The sequence below is a fragment of the Ammospiza nelsoni genome, chromosome 14, assembly GCF_027579445.1.
Source record: "Ammospiza nelsoni isolate bAmmNel1 chromosome 14, bAmmNel1.pri, whole genome shotgun sequence".
NCBI classification, from domain to species: Eukaryota; Metazoa; Chordata; class Aves; order Passeriformes; family Passerellidae; genus Ammospiza; species Ammospiza nelsoni.
Window position 1 is genome coordinate 15,708,198 of NC_080646.1, and position 16,643 is coordinate 15,724,840.

At 42.8% G+C, this 16,643-nt stretch overlaps 2 protein-coding genes across 8 annotated transcripts in view; both read left to right on the plus strand.

The window, feature by feature from the left end:
• Positions 1–6,594, plus strand: part of HYKK (hydroxylysine kinase) — a 9,730-nt gene extending 3,136 nt beyond the window's left edge. Inside the window, exons 1-7 of one of the 5 annotated variants that reach the window (XM_059481962.1) lie at positions 150–180; positions 1,128–1,218; positions 1,973–2,052; positions 2,348–2,685; positions 3,414–3,556; positions 5,359–5,542; positions 6,084–6,594. In XM_059481962.1, the coding sequence (XP_059337945.1) occupies positions 2,355–2,685; positions 3,414–3,556; positions 5,359–5,542; positions 6,084–6,547 (1,122 nt within the window). In that variant the 5' untranslated portion in view covers positions 150–180; positions 1,128–1,218; positions 1,973–2,052; positions 2,348–2,354 and the 3' untranslated portion in view covers positions 6,548–6,594. Of the gene's footprint in view, positions 1–138; positions 184–1,127; positions 1,219–1,644; positions 1,865–1,972; positions 2,053–2,347; positions 2,686–3,413; positions 3,557–5,358; positions 5,543–6,083 lie in introns of those variants that run through there. The other 4 variants (XM_059481963.1, XM_059481964.1, XM_059481961.1 and 1 more) reach the window with 4 other exon arrangements.
• A 475-nt stretch (positions 6,595–7,069) lies between these two features.
• Positions 7,070–15,607, plus strand: PSMA4 (proteasome 20S subunit alpha 4). Of its 3 annotated transcripts, XM_059481965.1 has the most exons (9): positions 7,070–7,225; positions 7,423–7,500; positions 7,710–7,752; positions 8,531–8,693; positions 10,012–10,089; positions 10,321–10,409; positions 11,245–11,375; positions 11,594–11,717; positions 12,149–15,607. In XM_059481965.1, the coding sequence occupies exons 2-9, from the start codon at positions 7,498–7,500 to the stop codon at positions 12,301–12,303; spliced, it is 786 nt and encodes a 261-aa protein (XP_059337948.1). In that variant the 5' UTR covers positions 7,070–7,225; positions 7,423–7,497; the 3' UTR covers positions 12,304–15,607. The 3 variants fall into 3 exon arrangements, with proteins under 3 accessions (XP_059337948.1, XP_059337949.1, XP_059337950.1); XM_059481966.1 differs by lacking the exons at positions 7,070–7,225; positions 7,423–7,500; positions 7,710–7,752; positions 8,531–8,693 and adding an exon at positions 8,934–9,098; XM_059481967.1 differs by lacking the exons at positions 7,070–7,225; positions 7,423–7,500; positions 7,710–7,752; positions 8,531–8,693 and adding an exon at positions 8,935–8,953.
• The last annotated feature ends 1,036 nt before the right edge of the window (positions 15,608–16,643 follow it).

Sequence of the window (16,643 nt, forward strand, 5' to 3'; positions counted from 1 at the left end):
AAGAGTTGCAGCTGAACTAATTACCAAAGATTAGGAGCAGGCCTGATGTTAACAGGCCACACCTGTAGCCAATAAGAGCAGTGGTATAAAAGAGTGGGTTGGTGGCATCTGCAGTCAGTTGGCTGCTGTAAGGACAGGAACAGTCCCTGCTTAGAGGAGGTGCCTACGAGAAACATCGAGGTGGTATGAAACTGGTGATATGGAATCCTTGCACCATAATGATAATAGACCTCTTGCTATATAAGACAACAACTTTTCCTTTCCCTTCTGAAAAATGTCTCATTTAGAATCTAGATTAAATTCTGTATTAAAGCAAGCTGTTGCCCAAGGTTGCAACTCTGATAAGATCCTCACAAGCGATTTGGGGTTGTCCACCACTAACCTACTTCAACCCTCACTTTCAGCACAGGCATTAGACTGTGGAGTTCAACTCATGGATGCTAAATTATTCTTTCTTCAGATAATAAGACAGGCCAAAGTACAACCTTCAAACCCTGCCTTGCCTCACAACCACAGTGAGCTCCCCCAGAGTACCAGGCAGGCAGGAGAAGCACAGAAGTTTATGGGTCTTTGCTTTTGCAGTTTAGGCTGGCAACTGAAGCAAGAGTCAGGAGTACAGCTCTGCAAAGTGCATTGTTATCTTGTTTGCAGAGCTCAGGAGTGCATTTCTGTAACCAGCTATGTTAAACACAGCAAGAATGCTTTCCCGCTGTATGGATTTTACTCCAATGAGCTAAAGCTTCAGGGCCTCAGATATCAGGAGAGGGAACCCTAAATGTTTTACAGAGCTCTATTCTTTGTGGAAAAAAACCCCTTAATTTTGTGATCTCTGGTGAGAAGGGTTGGTCAATTACTTTTAACATCTGTTCCGAAATTGCAGAGAAAAAAAATTGTTTCTTGGGAAAATAGTTTCTGTTTTCTAAATTCCCTATTTGATTAAAATAAGCATTTGATGAAGATAATGTTTTCAATTGGGGGTCCCTAATATTACAAACAATACTGAAATTTTGTGATAGAGGCTTTTTAACTGATTTACCTAAGATACCTTAGGTGTTGTTTGGGTTTTGGGGGGAGGCGGTTTGTTGGGTGTTCTTCAGCATGTCTTTCCTAAATTCCCTTTTCTTTAGGTTCCTGATTCTGTCACAGCAGGACATCAAATATAGCAGATTACCTTTGTTTTTTAGGAGTTTCAGAAGATATTTCTATATTAATCTTAAGGTTTGTCATTATTTTCATTAAGGGTCAAATTTTCTAGGAGTAGACCTATTGCCCCAGTAAAAACTTTCTCTGGGACAGTACAAAGGACATCCTGAGCAAGATGCCTCAGGTTTGTTATATATATTTATATGTAGTCGTCAGTCTAAGCATTTGGCAGAGATTTTGATGTGGTGTGATGATAAAAGGGTTTAAAGAAGAATAAAGCGGACGTCTTCCCTCCTGCCCGCTGCGGATACAGGATTTTTTAAGCGTTTCGCCTTTGTGACAGGAAGTCGTAGCTTTCCTCCTCTCTCGTGCCGTGGAGACAAACAAAGCTCACGGCCTGGGGCGGCGCTCCGGCGCTGCGGGGACGCTCCGGTGCCGCCGGGAGGCGCGGCCGGGCCCGGGTGCAGCGCGGGAGCCCCGGGCGCGCTCGGAGCGGGCGCAGCCCCGCGTTCCGCGGAGCACGGGGCGCTCCGGAGCCAGCGGGGCAGGCGGGGGCCGGCCCGGTCGGGCCCCGCTGCTGACGGCGGCTGCTGCAGCCCCTCGGCCTCCCCGGGCTGGGCAAAGGTTGGCGCGGCTCACAAGGAGTCCAAGGGTTGCGCTCGTCTGGGGAGACTCGAGATTCCTGCAGCTGGGCAGGCGAGAGACGAGCGAGCGTCTGCAGGTTTGTGCTGCCTGTCTCAGCACAGGAATTTGCAAGGCCGTGACCAAGCAGAAAGATTTAATCAGCTTTAACGGTATGATTTACTAAAATAATTCTTGCCTTTTGCAGGCACGAATTGAAGACCGCCTGATCAGGGATTCAGCAACTCTGCTCCTGAGGGAGTCATTCCTAACCATCAACAATACCAGGTTAGGCTGCTGCTAGAAATGAGAATAAAAGCTTGGTTAATAAGCACTTCATGTCTGCTATTCTGAACAGATTGAGTGCATCTCTCTAGCAGTCTTTCTTTGGAGGGGTTGCAGCCTAAGTATTTGATAAGCTATGATGTAAGAAACCTGAGCTGGCACAGGAGGTTGGTTTTCTTTGCTTGTTTAATAAATGAAGGAAAGTCTTCCCCAGTGGCTGAATGCATTTTGTTACAGTAATTACTGCTTCTGGTGTCAGAATACAGATCAGATCATCCAGCTTTTCTTTTTGTCCTAGAGACACAATGTCTTCTGGAAATGACTGTCAGCCCCAGACCTTGACCAAGCCCACGTTTGATGAGAGAGGGGCAGCTGAATTGGTTGACAGGGTGTTTGGCTTGAAGGTATCTTGGATCAGCTCACTCCCCAGCTATGACGATCAGAACTTCCACGTGCGTGTCTCAGCTGGAGGTGCTGATGAGTATGTCCTCAAAATCACCAATTCAGAAGACAGCCAGGAGCCTGAGCTCATTGAAGTGCAGACCCAGGCCATGATGTTTCTCAATGCTCAAGGCTTCCCTTCAGCTACTCCTTATCTGACAAAAGATGGTCAAATAATGTCTCTGGAATCGGGAGGTGAGCCACCGTGGGCACCTGTACTGCCCCACTCTCACCCTTAGCTGGCTGTAGCTTGTCATATGGCACACCTTGTGTATGCTAAAGGGAACTCTGGGCTTGTGTTTGAATACCAGGGATATGCATCAGGTGACCTGGATTCCAGCCATAACAGTCCAAAGTTAAATACCTGAAGCAAAGTAACTCAGAGAGAATAATAATTAACTAGGAGAACACTTAGGAAAACACTTCAGCTTAAGGAATTGGAGAAAACATTTATCTGACATGTGTCCATGCACAGGAAAAGTTAAAAATGCCTCATTAACTACATGCTGCTTGAAATTATTAGCATTCAGAGTGGTGTAAAATACAGTTCTAGCCCACCTCTGAAGCCAGAATAAATTGCTTAAATAGTGCTTGGAAGAAAAATTGTGTTGGCATTTAGCTTTTACTGTCACTGTAACTTCTGAGCAACATTTGGGATTCCTGAGACCTGTTCTGCTGCAAAACTTTATGTGGGAGTGTGCAGGCACTGGAGCAACCCTGCTTGGTGCTGAGTTTTTCTCAGCATAGATTTTCTAAGTGTGTTAAGGTTTGTACATTATTACACAACATTCTGGTAAATGAAATCTTTGCATTTTTATGAGTTACATCTGACAACTTCTACACTGGGGTACACCTTTTTTGCCTCTTGCATTAACTGTTACTCAGCACACAGCAGAGTGACTAACTGCATCTCTCCTTGTCAGGTACTGGACTTGGGAGCAAGAAGTACATGGTCAGACTGCTGACTTACCTGCCAGGCACACCAGTAGCAAAAATCACTACCAATGCTCAGATTCTGTATGAGATTGGGAGGCTTGCTGCCAGTGTGGATAAAGTGCTCTCAGAGGTGAGTTCTCGTGCTTTAGCCTCACACTTCTCTCTCAATCCCTGTCTCTGCAGCATTTGCTCACGTGCTTGCTGCCTGCCTTCAGACCTGCAAAATGCAAGTTGGTGACTGCAGGTGTCAGTGACCCATGGCTCAGCCTCCAAGCTGGCTAAAGCCTTTCCCCAAGTACATGACAAGTGACTGGTACTGGTGATCCTCCTGCAGTGCATTTTTGTACCACGAATAGGGAGATAAGGAGTTGTTTTTATATATGCAGAGCTCACCTGTTAATGTTTCAAACCTGGCAAATAAAGGAGAATAACCCTAGGGTGTTTGAATTAGAAGAACAGAACACCAAGCTTGTGTTAAAGGATGTTTGTGTAGTGCTCAGCTGGCTGGCTGATCTATTATTCTGAATTCCTTTTGACTTGCTGACTTTCTTCTCTTCGTTAGCACTGTGACTGTTTCACATTGGTACCCTTCCTACAGTGCCAGCAGAGATCTGTGACACTTCTCATTTGCATCACTTCCACTCAGTCTTAATGCAAACTAAGTTATTTACTCTGTAGTTACACAGGATAATAAAGCTGATCAATCAGCCAGTACTGAGTTTGATACATGAAAGACCTCGCATTACTTATTAACCTTTCATTAACCTTTCCTTCTCATGTTCTGGCTGCCAGCTTCAGACAGTTATGAAATGTGAATTGCCAGTTTTACTAAGCACATTCTTAAATTACAAGAGCATTTTCAATTGTGATAGATAACTTACTGTTGCCTTCTGACACACTGGTCACACTCTTAAAATGTGGTTAAATGAGCTAGTCTCAAAATATGCTGTGACTGATCCTGCTAAGGAGGAAGTAGTTAATAAGAAGAAATTCTGATAGAAAAGGCTCTTTATTCTCTTAACACATGGATTATCATCCACCAAGGTGGTTTAGGCTTAGTCTTGTTCTTTACTTGTTCATACACCATCAACTTTTGACTGTCATTTAGTGATCTTTAAGAGCTCTAATTTCAAACATAGTTATTGTAGTTTTTTTCTTAAAAGGAAGCCAGCTACTCTTGTGGGAATTATTTTTTTAATTTGCCCTATGCACTGATGCAGCCTGGCCCAGGGTCACCTTAATAAGCATTTGAGGAGTCCAAGATAAGCATGGCGTGGGAGAGATGCTTTTCCTCTTTGAATGTCATGTTCCAAACCATTTGCTAGGGAGATGGGGTTAAGGACCTTGTATGTTTAAAGTAGTGAGGCCTGGATGTACAAAAGCAAATTTTCATGAGCATAAAGCCATGGTCAGTGTCTCCATAAACTGCTGTGCTCAGGATTTTCCACACACCAGCTGTTCCCAAGGCTTGTGCCCCAAAGGTCCCACCTTAAAGCACAGAGTGTGCCTGCTCCCAGCATGCTGGCAGGTTTTGTGTCTCTGCTGCTCCCACAGCTTTCTGCAGCACCAGCTGTGCAGGCTGAGCACAGCTGAGTGGGACTCTGGCCTTGAGAGAGTCTCAAAGTTGCCACTCTTACGTCACCCTATGGACAGTTAACAGCAGTTTTACATTATTCAAATTACTTTAGATAACCTTTATACCTAAACCATGGGGAAAAACCATCCAGGCTGTATGTAGATATTGAGATGCTTGCTTTAATCATTCTTCAGGTTATTCTTTTACTTGATAAAAAACAACAGTCCAACTCATGGTGCTTTTCAGTGAGTCTTACTAGAAACCTGTTAAAATTAACAGAGGTTTTGAATCAAGCCCTTTAATCATATAGTCTGCAATTTTTCTTATGCCTATATTATTGTGTGCTTTTTCCAAAGAAATTCCAGCATCCATCAGTAAAAAGTCTGCATCGAGGTCAGTTCATTTGGAATCTGGCAAATGTTCCTCTTCTAGATCAGTACATTTATGCCCTGGGCCAGAACAAATACCGTGCAGTGGTGGAGCAAGTTATTGAGCAGTTCAAAGGCAAAGTAATACCCAAGCTCAGCAGTTTCCGAGCATGTGAGTATTTTATTCTCCTTGTAATTATGTTGAACGGAGACACAGAAATTTCATACAGGAGTTTGGCTCTGTAGAGAAGGAAAACAAAAACAGCAAAAAAAGTAAATCTCTTTTCCCTAGCCTTGACATGGACACAGCACAGAGTAAGCCAAGAGGAATGTTCTGTCCAGTCAGGGTCAGTTCTTTATTTTTCTGATGAGTTTCCTCCCAGTTAAGTTTATGGTTTTCATGCTGTCATATCAGCTTACTAAATATATTTGGAGTACAGTGCTACCTTTCATAAAGGCCCACTTAATCAAAATTTTGGAATTCAAATGACATTGATACTGATGATGATGTGACAGTTTTTCTAGTTGCTGCTGTCGGTTATCTGGCAGTGCAGGAGTGCTTCATGGGAAGCAGTAAATGTGTGACAGGCAGCACTTGCTGCAGGGGACTAGTGTGGTTTTGTAGCTGAGTGTTAGTTTGACATGCATCTTCCCAAAGCTGTTTCAGCTGTTTAATAATTATTAAATACTGTTTCTGTTTCTTCTGTGTTTAGGTATCAATCATGGAGACCTTAATGACCACAACATTCTAGTAGACTCCTGTTCTGCTTCCCTGGAGAATCCCCAGTACAGAGTGTCTGGCATCCTGGACTTCAGCGACATGAGTTATGGTTGTTACGTGTTTGAGGTTGCAATAGCCATCATGTACATGATGATTGAGAGCCCAGACCCTCTGAGTGTTGGGGGACATGTTCTCGCAGGGTTTGAAAGCATCCTGCCGCTCACTGCTGAGGAGAGAGGTGCCCTCTTTCTCCTGGTGAGTGGGAGGTTTGCACAGTCCCTCGTCATCGCTGCCCACACAGCTCTTCTGTACCCAGAGAACAAGGCGTACCTCACAATCACGGCAAAAACTGGCTGGAAACACTTAATGACAATGTTCGAGGTGGGCCAGGAAGCTGTGGAGAAGAAGTGGTTTGAGACTGCCCAGGCGTACACGCACCACGCACCTGCCCCGTAGGTCCGAGGCTGCTGAGGTTCTGGGGATAAATAAAGCAATAAAGGCGGCGCTGTCTGAGCTGGATGTCCGCGGGCAGGGCGGGACTCCGGGAGAGAAAGCCCCGCCTCTTTTCCCCGGGAGAGAAAACCATTACCGCCCCCACGGCGGGCGCAGGGCTGTGGCCATTACCGCCCTCACAGCGTGGGGAGGGTATGTGGCCATTGTGCACCCTCATGGCAGGAGCCGGGCTCTTTCCCGCCTTCGGGCAGGGGTGCGGTGTGGCCATTACCTGCCATCACGGCACGGATGCGGCGTGACCGCTACCGGCCCTCACGGCAGGAATGTGCTGTAACCGTTACCGGCCCTCTTGCCGGAGGGGCGGTGTGACCGTTACCGGCCCTCACCATCGTGCGGTGTCACCGTTACCTGCCCTCGCACGGCGGGCGGGGCCGTTTCCCGCCCCTTTCGGCGGAGCCCGGGCACGCGCACGTGACACTGCGGGCTGCGCGCGCCAGCGCCGCCCCCGGCGGCAGGAAAGGGCGCGGGCCCCGCCCCGGGCCGGCAGGCGGCACCGCGCAGGCGCGGCGGCCATTTCCGACGCAGCGGTGAAGGTTCGGGCGCGGCCGCAGCGCCCGGTTCTTGCCCGCCGGCCGGGCCTCGCCGCCCCCCGCCCGGCCCAGCGGCTGCCTCCGGCCCGCCGTGAGTGAGGACGGGCGGCGGGTGGGCGGTGGGGCGCGGGACGCGTCTCTGCGCGGCGCGGGAGGCGGCGCGGCCCTCGCTTTGTGCCGCCCTGAGGATGACTGTGCAGTGCGGGCGCGGGCGGCAGCGCCCCCTGGGGCCGTGTCGGGTGCGCTCGGTGCCGGTTCCCGGTTCACGTGCCCTGTGCTCTGTTGCAGGCCCGGTGCCGGTTCCCGTGCCCTGTGCTCTCCTGTCGGCGCGCTGCCCTCTGCCCCTGGCGCGTCCCCGGCATCATGGTGAGTGAGCCGCCTTCCCCGGAGCTTTGCTGAGCCGCGGGTGCTGCCGAGTCACGGCCCGGGCGGGGGCGGCGGTCACACTGCAGGGGCCGGGCTGCGGGCACCAGTGACCAGCCCGCGGTCACCGGATGGCTGGGTCTGTTATATAGGGGCTTTATGGCGTTGGTGACAAGAGACTGGTGATACTTACTGAGCTATTCCTTTTACAGTCTCGAAGATATGACTCCAGAACTACCATATTTTCTCCGGAAGGTATTTTTTTAACCCGACACTTTCAAGTCAACTCTGACTGTTCTGTCTTCTCAAAACTATGAAAACATTTGCACAAAGGGTGGTTGTTAGTAGCATGCTTCTCTCTGAATATGAATTACAGATACCATATTTGCCCACACCCAGTTCTGTATGGACAGCAAGGGTCCAAAGTGGACACTTTCAAATTCATTCTGATGGAAGCAATAATGAGACTGAGTCCCACTAGTGAGTAGTATCACGTGCCATGTTTTTGAAATAACCATTTGTCTCTCGTTTGAGCATGGTTAGATTTTGTCACTGTCCCCTGAGAATGGATAATGTCCTGCACGTGCAGTCACGCCTTTCCTTGTTATTCTTGCACATGCTGAAACAAGTATGTACAAACCATGTTTTCTTACTTCTTAGATGGGAAGAACCCAAGAAATCCAGTATAAAATATTTTCTTTGTTTATTGAAAATTTGTCTTGGGTTATTCTACTGCAGCACAGACTTCTTTAATTTTTTTTCTTTTTTTTATTAGAAAGGTGTGTTTTTATTTTATAGAAAGGGCTTTTTTTCCCCCAGTGGCCATGTCCAGTATTACCTTATTTTCCTTCTTTGATTCCTTGCTCCTTTCAGCCAGTTAATTTACAATTGACTGGTAAGAGACTGAAGGAGTCGGTGGGACAATGAGCACTTGTAACTGATTCTTGTACAGATTCTTGTAACTGTCAGTCACCTTGTGCAGTTGGTGTTGTTCAGTGTCACTTTGATGACAGGAGCTCCAATCCTTTCCCAGGTCGCCTGTACCAGGTTGAGTATGCCATGGAGGCCATTGGCCATGCAGGCACCTGCCTGGGGATTCTAGCAAACGATGGAGTCCTGCTGGCAGCAGAGCGGCGCAACATTCACAAGCTTCTGGATGAAGTGTTTTTCTCAGAGAAGATATACAAACTTAATGAGTAAGTTGAAATGGTGATTAAATGTCCTGTGATGTAATTAACAGCAAAGTACTGATTAGCATATAACCTGGTCTTATTTTATTTGAAGTGTTAATCTTTTTGTTTGGTGTTTTAGACAAGTATGACTATTCTGTCATTGTTCATTTTAGTAGTTCCCCTTCTAAAGTAGAAGTATTGCTGATTTGGTTTTTTTTTAATCCCCAGGAGAATTTTCTAGGTGGAATAGCCTGTTTGTTGGTACTACACTATACAAGATAATGGTACTGTAGCAATTAAGGAAACTGGGAAGTCTCAGCTTTACAAAATACCATTGGAGGGCAGAATAAAGAGTGCACACAAAAATTACCAGGCTATTTCAGCTCCTTTTCCACATCTGTTTTTCTTTGGTGGCTTGAAAAGTCTCAGGTAACTGGGTAAAATGTGCCTTAGGCTTCTTTGTCACAGCTGTAGCAGAGATAATATCTGTCTATTATCATTTTCATTCTAGCTCTTGGAAGTTAAATTTGTGATGTCAGAGCAAAGAGTTTTAAGGATTATGCTTTTTTGTTGCAAGGGAGGTAGAGCTTCATCTATGACAAAAGCTGCAAAGGAACACATAGTTTTTTATCCTGTCTTCCTCCCATGCCATGTTGATCTTGAAAGCACCTGGAATGGTAGGAAGTACTGGATTTTCAAGGAGGCAGTGTAACAGCACACTGGAGTAGTCACCTAGAACAGTGCTTCCATCTTTTGAAAAATTGCTAATTTCACAAATCTTTTTTTGTGTAGCAAAAGGTTTGTAGCACATCAGATTGAGCTAAAGAGATACTAAATTAAGATCCAACAAAACAATCAAGGATTAAAGTGCTTATTTTTGTTAGGGCCCTACCAAGACCATGAAGTTTCAGTTACTCAGATGGCACGTGTCAGCCAGCAGCCCCCACTGAAGGCCTGTCACATCTGTGTGCCTCCTTCTGAGGTGTGCTGTGGCAGGTGGCCTCCTGAGAGACACCTGTGTGGATGTGCCTAATGGCTCTTGTAAAACCTCTCAGAGCTGAATCATCCTTGGCATGGCCCTCTTCTCAGAACTGTATGTACAACTAACATACTGATTTACTGACTTTGGCTGTCTACCTCTGCTCTTAGCAAATGGTTACTGATATTTTTGGTGCACCCTGAAGGCAGGAGCTGAGGAGCCCATTTTGTATGGCAGCTGTGTAGCTTTGATGAGAAAAGCCCAACAGCAGGTGCTCTGCTTGAACCTCTGTATGAAGATGTGAGTTGGTTGCTTAGTTGGAGATTGACAGGAATTCAGTTAATTTGTATGCTTTTCTTGCAGGGATATGGCATGCAGCGTGGCAGGAATAACTTCAGATGCCAATGTTCTAACAAATGAGCTGAGACTGATTGCACAGAGGTGGGTCTGCTGACAGCTAACATGGTTTTACTCACCTGTGCTGCCACATTCAGCTCTCTTCATGCATTATATCAGAATGAACATGCATTTAGTAGATCTGAAATAGGTTGAAATAGAACAGCTAGAGCACAGATACTCTTAACTTGAGAACTTGTTTCCTCTTAAATGTTGTGCAGGATATGGTCAGCAAAACAAGTTTTGAAAACTGTTTTTTTTCCTCTTTGATATTAGGTATTTGTTACAGTATCAAGAGCCCATTCCTTGTGAACAACTAGTAACAGCACTGTGTGATATCAAGCAGGCTTACACACAGTTTGGAGGTAATGAAGTGTGATGAATCATTGTGTTACTAAATGTCTCAAGAACAATTCTCTTACATAATGTGAAGGATCTAAGTCTGTGGACAGTTCTACTGAATTCTCTTAAAAAGTTATACTTAGGAAAAAAAAATTCTAATTTAAGAGGGGAATGGGTAGTCATGGTTACTGTTTTTTGCTTCTGAGGCTTCTCCTTTTTATGGCTTGGGAAGTTGATGGCTGAGATGCTGGCTCATTGCATAGAATGCCTTGAGTGCTCTTGCATTGAATAAAAGCCATCAAAAGACCAGCCAAAAATTGTTTAGGCAACCTTTCAACATTTTGGGCCCATCCAGCATAATGGCACAATGAATCAAAAACAAGGCTGTGTGTAGGGGTATCAGTGGCTCAAGCAACATGTTAGAAAATGATATTGTGAGTAGTGTTCCTTAGTATGTGAACTGATGATTGTGTTGTTTTATTGTTTTACATATATGTAGTGAGAGAGAATTACCTTTTAAATTACCTGGCTTTTGACTTTGCTAAGTTAAATGCTTTAACAGCTAAGCTACATACTTGAAATACTACATTTTGATTTAAAGTTCTGAGATAGTAAATTACAATCTGTGGAGACACAAATGAACTGCTTTTAAGATTAAATGGAATAAACCTCTGCTGCCTTCCACCCCATGACTTAGGAGGAAATGCTGGCGTGCTTATCTCAAGCAACAGAAGTGCAGAACTGTGTTAAATCCTAATTCACAGGAATAGATTGAAAAATTAAATCAAAGAAAATAATTGTAACTTGTGACCAATCTTGTTACTAAATTTAGGTTGCTAATAGCCTTCTTTCCAACAGGAAAACGTCCTTTTGGTGTTTCATTGCTCTATATTGGCTGGGATAAGCATTATGGATTTCAGCTGTACCAAAGTGATCCTAGTGGAAATTATGGAGGGTGGAAAGCCACATGCATTGGGAATAATAGTGCTGTAAGTTCTGGTTTTTTTCTTCTCAAAAAGACAAGTTAAAAAGTGTAAATTGTACTGTATTAATTAAGCTGAGTTGTTGATTATTAATGCAGGAGAGATTTACAGGTAATTGTAGGAATGCTGCTGTCAGCTCAACTCATGTGTTATTATCTGGCAAAACCCCACACCCTGGCTGTGTGGTTGATGGCCCAAAGTTTTAATTTCTGTGAAATTTACAGGCAGCTGTGTCAATGCTGAAGCAAGACTACAAAGAAGGGGAAATGACCTTAAAAACTGCCCTGGCATTGGCCATTAAGGTTCTAAACAAGACCATGGATGTCAGCAAGCTCTCTGCTGAGAAAGGTGAGCGTTCTCCACACGGGACAGCACCTGCTTAAAGGGAGTGGTGAGTGCACATATTCCAGATGTGGCTCACTGGAGTGTCAGTTGTCACAAAAAAGTGTTTTCAGAAGATGCAGCAGTTGTCAGCCTTAGCCCAAGAGGCATTCAGCTAGCTCAGTCCAGGCTGATGGGCCCTGTTGGGCAGCTCCCGAGGCGAGGCTGCAGCTTGGGGATTGGAACGCCTGCGTGTCTGGGGGCAGAGCCCTGAGAGGAGCTGCCCTGCTGCTGTGCTGTGCTGAGCTGAGCTGTGCTGCAGCAGGAGCTGGGGTGCTGCCTCCAGCCAGGCTGCCTGGCACACAGAGCTTTGGAGCCTTCTGTCACTTGTCATCTCAAACCTTGCCCTGCTGATGATTGCTCTGCCTAAACGCTGCTGTCTGTTCCATGTGTTTCAGTTGAAATTGCAACACTGACAAGAGAGAACGGAAAGACAGTAATAAGGGTTCTGAAGCAAAAGGAGGTGGAACAATTGATAAAACAACATGAGGAGGAGGAAGCAAAAGCTGAACGTGAAAAGAAGGAGAAAGAACAAAAAGAGAAGGATAAATAGAATATGAAATCAAGTGTTCTCTAGATAATAAAGGACCTGCTTCAGCAAAAGATAATCTGGATTTTTGTGCTGTAGAAGCCTTACAGCCATGCCATGGAGGACCCAGAAGTACTTTTGATGAACCAGGTCCTTAGTCATCATTTAGATAATTAGTTTACTGCTCCTTACATCGACCAATAATTGCTTTAATTCTTGAACACTCTTTCTTTCATCTTCTATTTTTTATTATGGAATAAAAGTTAAGAAGAATAGTGATGGGTGTCTTTATTTCCTCAGTAATGCCTGGATATGCACAATCTTGAGGAATTTAATCGCTTTAAACCATTAAAACAAGGTATATGCTAGTTGGTAAAGAACAAATATGGTGTTAGAATTGTTAGAATTTTGTCTGTATGTGTGGGTTTTCCTTTAAAGGTAGTGAAAAGAGCTCCTAAGTTTGACAAAAGTCATTTCACAAATACAGAATTAAAGTGTGCTGGCATGCCAAGTTTTAGTTTTGGCCTATTTTGTTCTATAGCAGGCTCTGTCAAACTGATGGTCTTGCAAGCAGTAGTGTTTTAAAAATGCCCTGTAGCAAATGTGTTCAGTTTATCATAGCCTTCACAAGTGCATGTGTTTTCTAAGGAATTAATCATACAACACTAGTTATATTCACACAAACTAGAAAGACATTTTACAAAGGCCATGTGAAAATGCTTTATCTTGTCAAAGTACAAATAGGTAAGTAAAATAGTGCATGATTTTTAGGCCATGTTGACTACTTCACATTTTATCCTGAAAGGAAATTAAGATGTTTTATGTTTAGTTGAGTGTTGCTGATACTTCCCCAGTGAATTTGATTCCTTTCTCTGACACACCAGTCAAAAAAACTAACCAGTTAACCACCAATTAATTGGGCATTAATTAGGAATCAGTCATTTTTGTCAAGCTTGCCCCTGTACTGAACGCAAAAAAGTATGATTGTCAGATTAGCAAAAATCTCTTCTACTTCTGAAAAAAAAACTGATCTGAAGTGAACAAAGGAAATTAAAGTTACTGAAAATTGCTGTGCACCCATTCAGATATCAAAAGCAAAGTGAAAAGCCTGAGTGCTTAAAAGTGAGGCCTTGCTGAATTTCAAACCATAGCAGCAGTGATCCAGCCCATTTGTGCCCACCCTGGATTGTATTGATCTTGTAAAGTCGGTTTGATTTTCTTACCCCAAAGGATAACTGATGTATACAGGATTTCATATGACCATTTAAAGAAACAGTGTTTTGTTGGTTTATTCCATCTCAGACATTTTTTACTAAAATGTACTTTGTCAACATGGCCAGAAATGACCCTTCCTCCTGACTAAACCCATTTTTGAGTTCACTGCTGTAAGAGTCACTGTGGAGAACAGAGGGAAGGAATCTGACTCAAGATGTCTGTGCTGCAGTTTGTGTAGTTGTCCTGCACTCACTCTGGCAGCCTCTGTTCAGAGAGGGGGGAGGCTGTGGGTTCTCTGCAGGACCTGCTTGCTCATTCTCTGAGCCTTGGTGCAGCCCAACTGCTTCAGTCTTTAGCACTGAACTTGGATAGCACTTTGTTAATACACAAATTTTATAGCTAATGAAAGTTCTACTGACTTATTTACACCTTGTGCTACAGTAGGTCTTCCAAATGACAACATGGGAATGGTATTTCATGTAACAATTCCTGAATAGTTACAGACAACATGCAATGGGTAATATTTAATCTCCATTATAAAGGATTGTATAAATACCTCAAGCTCCATTTTATGTAAAAAATCAGTGCTCAATCTTTCTATTTTTTGATACCATGAATGCAATATATCAGCATCTTTTGCAGATTTCTGGATTGCTGATGATGGTTATACAAGTACTTGGAAAATGCTCTAAAAGCAGCAATGCCAAAATGGAGTTTTTTCTCACTTCTCAAAGATTACTTGCAACAATAGGTGATAGATTCCAGCAATGCTTTCTGTCTTCTGGGAAAGTGTTAGTGCATCTGAGATTGTGTTCATCAATGTATATAGTTCATAAAAGGCAGTTTGTTTGTGTAATAGTGTAAGCATTATCAGGTATCTTAGAATATAGACTAGGTAAAATATTTTTCTTAGAAGCATTTTTTCTAAAAAAATGGGGATAACTCATATATGCATATTTTGGTTGAAAGAATTACCAACATCATTTTCTTGCCAAACATGGCATCATTTGCTGGTAAAGGAGAACTTTTTAGATACTGTAATAATAAAAAGTTGGAATGACTTTAATAAATGTATTGAAGCATTGTAATAAGTTTTAAAAGATCTATTTATTTAAAGGTTTTGTTTGCACAAAGTGGAAGAAGTATTGTCTAATACTTCTTGAGTATAATCTTTGAACAGTAATTACCAATTTCATTTCAAAAACCATTATCTCTCCTGAGTGCCATTAATAGCTGATTGTGAGCTGAGCCTCACTACTGCCTTGGAATAGGCAAGTAACTCTAGCTGGCAGTCATGTCCAAGATGTACAGCCAAGTTCTCCTAACCAAAATTTAATTTGGGATTAGTTTCTGCATTTGAGCCTAGGGCAGTAAGCAGATGCTGGAGATCTTTCTTTATTAGAATCTTCCTGAGCCATCTGGACACTAATGCAAGTTTCTTTCCTGTTCTTCCTAGAAATAAGAGCAGTGTTTGACTGCATTGGCCTGTTGTATTGATTCTGGCTTTGTGTGTTTAAAAAAAAAAAAAAAAAAAAATCACCACCAACTGTGCCTTCTCTGGGAGTGGTTTGGGGATAAGTCGTAAGAACAGAAAAATGATTCTGGCGATACATTTGAGGTATCTTTGCTAATCAAAATGATCTTCCTGTTCTTTGTATGTTTTTTTTTTTTGTGTATGTAGTGTTTACATAGAGTTTACAGTGTAATACATAAGTATTTAAAATATTTAGCTATTGCTGTGGATTTAATGTTATTTTAAAACAAGATTTTCATGTGGTGCTGTGGAAGGTGACAGATTTTTCCAGTTAGGTAAAAGTATTTACTTAATATTGTTTGCATAATAGGATGTTTGTAAACTTAAAAAACTGGTTAGCTTATATCTCACTTGAGTGCATGATAGAACTTGTTAGGGCAAATATGCAAATATACACAAATAGATTGTCCTAAGAAATTGTAATGTGGTTTGTTATTCTAAGTAGTTTAGGAGATAATGAAACTACTGCTTCTCCAATAATTACCTGTGCTGTCTCTTGCATCTGTCAGTGTTTAACAATAGTTAGCTTGTTTTCTAGGTGACTGTATTCTGTTCAAATAAAGTCAAATTAACTTCCAAGACTGCTTCTTATATGACCTCCTTTAGGTATGCTTCCCTCTTCATCCAAATATTTTACTTGTCAGTTACAAAAGCATCTGAATTAAGAGACAACAAAAAACTCCTGATGTTAAATTTGACAGCTGCTTCTGCTTTCGTATGTATTTCCAAGGTAATTATTTATTCTTTCTCTTCATAACCTTAGAATTAGGAAAATTTAAATAAAGTGTGTGAAGATTTAATAAAATGTGTTGTGAAAATGAATATAATTATTGAAAGGTGTTCAGTGGTTTCAGAGGCCTCAGGACTGTGATACATGGATAACACAGCTCAGTATACAAGACATGTAAGTCCAAGAAGCTGGTGCACTCAAATACTTCATACATGAGAGAAATTGTTCCATTTTAGACTGGTGGAGATCCTAAGACTTATTTAAACGTCTTTCATTTTCTTTAGAGAGTGTTTTCTGCTATGTTCTTCTGCAGTAAAAATGATCCTAATTTTCACATTTTAATTGCAGTTATTTCTACTACAATATGAAAACCCACTGAAGTTTACCCACTCTGGATCTAAGAGTACCATTCACTGGCTTTAATCTGGAGAAAATTCAGCTTCACTAAGTTTTTAGAATGTTTCTCATTTTACAAATAGAATTGAACAGCTGGCTATTTTTATCCGGGTTTAATTTGGCATTTGGCTTTCCAGTTAAACTACTCTTCAGTGCACAGTAAAAGCTGCCATCAGCCAATTTATTGCAGATTCTCAGAGTGTACTTTAGCAGGGACCTTCAGATGTCACCTCCTGCTGACAAGGGTCCTTTGAAAGGCAGCATTACTCATGTAATTGTTTAGGCTTTCATTTAATGGTAAATAATAAACTTAACATGCTGCTGATACTATTGACATTCTGCTCCAAGTTCAAAGCAGCAGGAAAAACATCTACGTATTTACAACTAGTGTTTTCTAAACAGTAATAATACAACATAATTAACATGTGCCAGATGATGCTACATAAAATATTTAGCAAAATGTTAGGCATGTAACCCAGACAGTTTAAT